This window comes from Belonocnema kinseyi, chromosome 6 (genome assembly GCF_010883055.1).
Source record: "Belonocnema kinseyi isolate 2016_QV_RU_SX_M_011 chromosome 6, B_treatae_v1, whole genome shotgun sequence".
NCBI classification, from domain to species: Eukaryota; Metazoa; Arthropoda; class Insecta; order Hymenoptera; family Cynipidae; genus Belonocnema; species Belonocnema kinseyi.
The window spans coordinates 78,606,030-78,614,293 of record NC_046662.1 but is presented as its reverse complement, the minus strand read 5'-3'; the positions used below and the strand labels follow the sequence as shown (position 1 = coordinate 78,614,293).

The 8,264-nt window shown below is 31.2% G+C and overlaps 1 protein-coding gene across 5 annotated transcripts in view; it reads right to left on the bottom strand.

The window, feature by feature from the left end:
• LOC117174728 (adenylate cyclase type 2) overlaps nt 1–8,264 on the bottom strand; it is a 134,369-nt gene that overhangs the window by 38,025 nt on the left and 88,080 nt on the right. For all 5 annotated transcript variants that reach the window (XM_033364047.1, XM_033364049.1, XM_033364050.1 and 2 more), the window contains one exon: nt 2,275–2,386. In XM_033364047.1, the coding sequence (XP_033219938.1) occupies nt 2,275–2,386 (112 nt within the window). The remainder of the gene's footprint in view (nt 1–2,274; nt 2,387–8,264) is intronic.

Here is an 8,264-nt window from a genome sequence, read left to right as displayed (position 1 = left end):
GGGGAGCTTGAAATACAGCGTGACTTCATATGTGGACGCTCTCTATAAAAGTGTTGTGTATATTTGAGAAAAGTTGACATTCTGGACAAAATCGAGCGCGAAGTGCGAAATAAATACATCATCGATCGTGAAGCACGAGAACCAACAGTCGCGCGCCCTAGGCGCGGTCAAACTTGCGAGCGAAGCGAGCCGCGCGCGACGAGACTGTGCCCGCGTGGCGGGCAGATTTTTTGTGAATATATTTCTCAAACATTAAAAATATATATACCATATTTTTCGAATCTTCTATATGGCACGTATTAAATATGAATTTTTCTTGAAGTAGTTATTAAGAGCCTTTTTGTTTAGATTATTACTGATATTTATTATTTGTTCCTAAACAATTAGTAAAAAATAAATTTTACTTTGTTTCCATTAAGGGTTCTTTTATTATTTTTCTTCACTACAAGAAAATCCTCATTTTTTTTCTTGAAATACCTACAGATTAAAAAATCAGAATTTTATTATTAATTTGTAAAAATAAGCATTAAATAGGCTTTAAACAGATATAATCTTCTTCAACGATGTATAATGCCTCTTAAATAAATTTAAAACATGGTTTTTCTTGCTCTTTCTATTAAATATGTGTATCAATAATCACCTAGAAAAGTGATTGCTGGTGAATGATAAGGAATTTGTTTTTATTTTTAGAGGCCACTCTGGAATATTTTTAATTCATAATGAGAATTAAGCTGCTAACATTGTACATTATTTTTGTAGCAACTTTAAATTGAAATCCTGCCGAATCGATAATAGTTTCAAATTCAAACTCTAAAAATTCCCGGACAATTTCACTGTTAAAACTTTCAAAATTATAACATTTTGTATTAAAAGCCTTGATATTCAGTTTCAACTTCCAACTTCCAAAATTGACAGTTTTTTTCCATTCTTTGAAGTCGTAGAATATCAAATTGAAATACTTGATAGTTTCACAGTTTCCACCCAAAGAATTTCTAATTAAAAAACTTTAAATTAAATGCTTTCAGAATAAATTATTTTTAAATTATGTAATTACAAATATTGGAATCATAGCGATCTTGTATTGTATTGTTTTTTAATTTTAATTTTTAATTTCATATTTTAAATTTTTGAGATTTTTAGGTAAAGATTTTAAAACATGAATAATTTGAAATTGAAAAATATTTGGTGGGAGGATTTCAAAAATAAAAAATAATAATAAATTAAAATTCGTACCTCAGCAAATAAATAATATTTCTAATTTTCAGTTGTTACCATATACCAGTTTTTAATTTTCATTTTAAAGGTGAATTAAACATTTTTCCCTCTCATAAATTCTAATATTGCATTAAAAATTAAAATGGTCGAATTTCAAAAATTATAATCAACAATTTGAAAATTTGTGATTCTTAAATGATTTAAATTTCCTTATAATACTAAAAATAATTGCAATTAGTGACAGAAATGTTTTCATTTTTAATATTTTCCATACAAAGTTACTTTACTTTTCACATGTTTTCAGAATAATTTAATTATAAAGGTTCTAAAGAATCTTTAATTACAAATAAAATTGTTCAATTTTTAAGGCTTGGTATTGAAAATTATACAATTTCAACACCTTTATAATAAAATTGTCAATTTTTAAAAATTTTGGTCTGAAATTTCTCAATTTTCGGAGCTTCTGACACACGCACACATATATTTATATATATTTTTTAATTTCAACCATTTTGCACCTGAATTTATTATTTATTGTTTAAAAAATTGGAAAAACACTTAATTTAACAATTTTTTTTAGTAATGCCTTTTTAAATTGTTTATATGTTGTTAGAAATGAATAATGCGTTAGTAATAAGTAATATTTTATAGTGACGGATGAATTGAGGAAAATGACGCAATCAACGTTCTGTCAATCTAGAAAAGATACTTTTTATATTTTTTTCTACAATGGATCCGACGCCTTGTTTAAAGAGTTAACATTCGGTTTTTTTGTAATATAAAACGTGATCAAGGTGGAGGTAACATGATAAATTGGAAATGGATTGATGACCAGTATTGTGGACGGATATTGCACACGCCTATTTGACGTTGGACAGATTATTTGATAGATACAACATATCTGATATGATTATTTAACATAAATTTGAAATTTACTGGAGCATATGTGACAAGCTGATAGAAAGGTGAAATAATGGGTTATTTCCTAATTTTTGCCTTTCCTAAATATCACAATTTTATTGTTAAATGATAATAGGTAAAAATCAGTAAAATTCTCACCTGGGCAATTTGATCGAACCTTCCAAAAAGCTCGTTCAAAGTTTTCACAAGGTCTGAAGCGGAAAGTTGCTCGGATAGTGGTGTAAAATTTACGATATCTGCGTAAAGGATACTGCAACAAACATAATCCAGATTTTGATTTTTTTTCAACTCACATTAAAACTGAAATAAATTATTAATCATAATAATCTACATGTGTTCGCAGTTAATACCATACATCTTTGTAATGTTAGAACGAAATTAAATTAAATGAAAACCAGATAGGTATAAAGAATAAGAAAAGATCTGCTGAGGCCTCCGTGGCATAATTGGTTAACGCTCATCATGGATAGAGGCGTACCTGGTTCAAATTCGGGCTGAGGCGGATTTTTTCTTGTTCTTAAAAATTACTTCTCTAAAGTAATTATTCTAACATCGAAATTTGTATTAATTAAAAAGAAATTAATGATTGAAAACTAATATTTTTGAAATAAACGTATTTGATGTTTTACTTTCTTTAATATTCTTCTTCATTCTTCCATTACTTAAAATATGTAGTTTTGGATGTGATCCAAATTTATACCTGTAAAAATTCAACTCTTTCCCAATTTTTTCGTTTTCCGGAAAAGAAATTCTATAATTTTTTCAAATTAGTCAACAATTAACCCATGCTCGCGGGCTTTTGGAACTAACATGCAGTTTTAAATGTTAAAAGTTCATTTTTCGAAAAAACTGAGGAAAGAAGTACTTGCTCTTAACTTTTTGTAAATTAAAGTTCACCCCCTAATGAAGAATGTACAAAGAATAATTTCCAATAAATAAACTTTATTTTTGACTCAAATTCCTTGTATTGTGCCCGGAAAATGCCCCAAAAATACAAAATATCAGTTTTATGTCAAATTCACGCTAGAGACTGTACTTTTTGTAATTTTCTCAAAATTAATTATTTTCATTGGATAAGTCACAAGTTTCCAAGTATTTTTAAACCAATTTTTAATTATTTCAACACTTACGATGTTGTTAAATTTTTTAATTCTCTCAATGCCTTCAATTGTGGAATATTTCAAATTCCTGAAATTTCTGGAACTTCCTGAATTTATCAAACTCCCTAAATGTTTTGAAACCCTTGAAATTATCTTAATTCTCTGAATTCCTTGAATATTGTAGATTTCTGAATTTTAAAATTATATTTTTCTGTACAAAGATCTTCTAACAATCTCTGCAATAGCTTAATTGGGAAAGCACCCGACCGGCAATCGGAAATTCTGTGGTTCGATTCCCAGTGGAGCGACTGTTGGAAGATCTTTTTCAAAAAAATATCATTTAAAAATAAAAAAAAATTTATTTTCCATCTTGTCAAAAATGACGTTAATTATTTTCTGTTATTTAAAGAGTTAAGTTGATCGATAGTTTTGAGTTCAATTTCCACAGATTGTGGAGTGACATCTATACTGATAGATAGTAACTACTCTGCTGATAATGCAGATTTCCATTAAATTTCTGAATTTCTAGAATTTACTGATATCCTTAAATATTCTGAATTCTCTAAATTACTTGAATTTCCTAAATTCCTTGAAATTCTCTGAATACTTTGCAGTCATTGAATACCCTGAATTCTTTGAATATTCGGAATTTCTTGGATATATAGAATTCTATATATTTTCTGAAATCTTTGAATATTCTGAATTCCCTGAATACCATGAATATAACAAATTCTTGAAATTCTTTTAGCTCTTTAAATCCTGAATTCATAGAATTTCTAGAGTCTCATGAATTCATAAAATTGGCTTAAATTCTTTTATTCTTCATAATTCCTTTGGCTTCTTTGTAATTCAGGATATTTCACGAATTCAAGGAATTCAGATAATTTATATCAATTCAGATATATTTGAAATTTCGGAGGAATGCAGAGGATTTCAAGGAAGTTAAAACAATGCTAAAGAGTTTCAGAGAGTTTAAAAGTAATTAAAACAATCCAAACGAATTAAAAACTATCAGAATTTAATATTTGTTAAGTAGCTTTACAATTTTTCGGAATTTTTCGACATTAGTCTATGAAAAAATAAAAAAAATTTACATGGAAAATAAAATCATGCCTCTAAAATCTTTATTCATCTTTTACTGTTTAAATTGTGCAATTTAAAATGAAATCATGCTTATATTCTTTTATATGTGTGTACTTGTATTACCTTTAACATTTAATTATTTTACTTCTACCCTATTATTTCTGAAGTAACAGAACTGTTGAAGATTAAGCACAGAAACATCAAGGAGACGTGCTGATGCTCTAAAATTTAAAGTACTTACAAAAGTGATTGAAGGAAACCCTTTATAGTAAAATGGAAGCCGTATTTTCCTATGAAATGAGTTTCTTACTCAGAAAATTATATAATCTGATGCTCATTTTTACAGTCATTTTAAATTTGCTTCGGTAAAGAAATTTAAATTAAAAATTAATATAAGAAGATTAGGCGGTTAATTAATAAATTAATAGCCCTAAAAGCTTCGAAAATTAAAACATATTTAGGGGAGATTCGTTTAGCTCCTGAGTGTAAATTTAAATATAGAGACTCATATTTCTCATTAGCTTAAAAGAAAATTCAATCTACATATCGTTTCTAGAAAACAAGTGCATTTTGTTAAAAAAAGATGAAACTTATTACAAAATATTTGCAAAATTACCAAAAAAATTAGATTAATTTTGATTGGAACATATAAATATCTCTCTAACTATGTGATTTATCATCTGTATTCAATAACATCACATATTTTTGTATTTATAGCAGTTTTATTGCAACATGTCACATTTGGGTAACTCTGCTCATTTGGTGCCAGTTACCCTCAGCCAGAGCCAGATTTCTTCATGCTCCATTTCACTTGTTTCTGTCAAGAACCTAGGGGGCACTGGTGCGAGATGAGCATATGGGGTCTAATGAGATACTGAATTTTCTCTAAAAATATGTGAAAATGTAAAAATAAAAATAATTAAAATTTCAACACCTGAATCCTGTGCTTCTATGGTATCTAAGAACAAAAGGAAATTATGAAACATAACAAAAATTATGAACAAGACACACGTATTCCTATGGATGTGTGCTATATCGAATGGCTCAACTCGAGCCTAACCTAGAAATAAATCTAACCTAGCCTAACCTAACCTAACCTCACGAAACACAATTAAACTGATTGTGTTGTCCCATTGTGTTTGCGGTACCGTTTAAATCAGCTTGGGCTTTACCTGCAAAGAGGTCAAACCTATTCTAACCTAAAAAAACCTGACCTAACCTAACCTAACTTAACTTCACGTAATACAATTAAACTCATTGTGTTGTCCCGTTGTGTTTGCGGTACAGTTTCATTCAGCTTCGGCTTAACCTACATAGAGGTTTAATCTATCCTAACCTAACAAAACCTGACCTAACCTAACCTAACCTAGCCGAATGAAATTCAACCACACGTGTAGCTATGTAAGCGTACGGTTCTCAGTCTTAAATGTGTGCTATATTTAATCGGTTAACTCGATCTTAACCTGCAAATGAATCTAACTTAACAGAACCTAAGGAAATTTTGCTTAACGCAACACAACTTAACTTAAGTGTTCCCGTTGTAACACAATAAAATTCATGTCATTGTACTGCAGGTGGTTAAAAATTAAGACGCACATTACTCATTTGAAGAAACTTAAAACTACAAGTAGAATTGACCCCATTTCAATCAACCTGACAATGTTTGTATCAATTAAAATGTAGAACTGTAACTTAAACATGCGAATGAATAAGAGTTTTATTCAAAATTTTTTTCTCTCTGCTTTTCTTAGACTTAAGGGATATATTTATACTATCTTTCGTGTTTACATTTTATCGTAATTAAATGGATTTATAGACCTACTTCAATCTATTTTCTGCCTGCTATAACGTTTTCTTTTTTCTTCAAAGGAACGATGCAATGGGTTACGCTTACGTTTAAGACCTACATTCGTTTCCCTTTTCAACATCCAGCAAAAATCAGCCATCATGACCTCGTCCCATCGACCCTGATATCGTTGTTCCATCACTTTTATGTCTTGATGAAAACGTTTCCCTTGTTCTTCGCTAAAATCACCAACATTTTCTGGAAACTTATCCAGATGGGAATCTAGAAAGTGAAGTTTTAAATTCATCAAGCAGTCTAACTTTTTTGTAGTTTCTTATCATTTTCGCAACAATATTCTCGTAGTCTGGACTTTTTTTTGTTACCGAGGAAATTTGCGTTTACTGCTTTAAAACTTTCCCAAGCGTCCATTTCAATTTTCGTCATGTGGCTCACGAAATTAGTATCTCTTGTCAATATTCGAATCGGTGTTCCATCAAAGACTCCTTCTTTCAATTTAGCGTCTGAAACATTAGGGAATTTAAGGGATATACGAGGTGAGTTCAAAAAGTAAGGTGACTTTTCATTTTTCACGGACTACGTACATTCAAGTTTTAAATTTTTTGTTTTGTTGTGTTGGCACACTAGTCACAATCATATGTTCACAGTTTTGACTATATAGCTCGTGTTGTTTTTCTGGCAGAGGCGTAAAAGGTTAGAAGGGTTTGGTGTGCTCGGCGATTTTCTTCTTTCGAAAAAAATGGAGCAAAGAGTTTGCATTAAATTTTGTGTGAAAAATGGAATTCAGTGCTCTAAAACTCTTGAAATGTCCCAGCACGTCAACAACAGATGAAAACGTTCAAGCAGTGGAAGAAATGGTGTTGAAAAATCGCCGAATTACCATCAGAGAAGTTGCTGAAGATGTTGGCATATCGGTTGGCTCATGCCATGCTATCTTTTCGGACGTTTTGGGCATGAGACGTGTGTCAGCGAAATTTGTTTCAAAACTGCTTAATTTTTATCAAAAGATCCATCGCATGACCATCGCTCAGGAGATGTTGAATGAAGTCAATAATGATCCTGATTTTCTCAAAAGGGTTATAGCTGGGGATGAATCGCGGGTATATGGTTATGACGTTGAAACTAAAGCCCAATCCTCTCAGTGGAAGCATCCTGAGTGTCCAAGACCGAAAAAAGCACGTCAAGTTCGGTCAAATAGAAGGTTTTGCTCACTGTCTTCTTTGATTACCGTGGCGTATTGCATCAGGAATTCTTACCACAAGGTCGTACGGTCAATAAGGAGTATTACTTCTAAGTTATGCGCCATTTGCGAGAGGCGATACGCAAAGAACGTCCGGAACTTTGGAAAAACAATTCGTGGCTTCTGCATCACGATAATGCACCTGCTCATTCATCGTTGCTTGTGAAAGATTTTCTGACCAAAAACAGCACCACAATCATGCCTTAGCCTCCATATTTACCGGATTTGGCCCCAGTGACTTTTTTCTTTTCCCGAAACTGAAGAGACCCATGAAAGGACATCGATTTTCAACGATTGAGGAGATAAAAACTGCATCGCTGAAATAACTCAAGGCTATACCACAAAACGATTATCACAAGTGCTTCGATGATTGGAAAAAGCGTTGGCACAAGTGTATTATATCTGAGGGGGATTAGTTTAAAGGGGACAACATAAATATTGAGAAATAAATGAATATTTTTTGAGAAAACCATAAAGTCACCTTATTTTTTGAACACACCTCGTATACTTATAGCATTGTCCATCTTTGTCTAACGCCTTGACAAATTGCTTCATGAGCCCAAGCTTTATGTGGAGGGGTGGTAGTAAAATTGTTTCTGGATCAACGAGGCTTTGGTTGATGATATTATGAGAACCAGATTTGAATGAATCCCTTAAAGGCCAATATTTTTTGCTGTAATGAATGGCTCGATCTCTGCTATTCCACAGGCATATAAAGCATGGCTCTCTCGTGAAACACGATTGTTGTTGGCCTAATATTATTTTTATGATTTTGAGATCACCACATATTTGCCATTTATGATTCGTGTAATTAACTTTTTCAAGAAGCATTTTAACATTGTTATATTCTTCTTTGGTGACCGTTGAGTGAGCTATAGGGATAGGAGCGTAAGTATTCGTG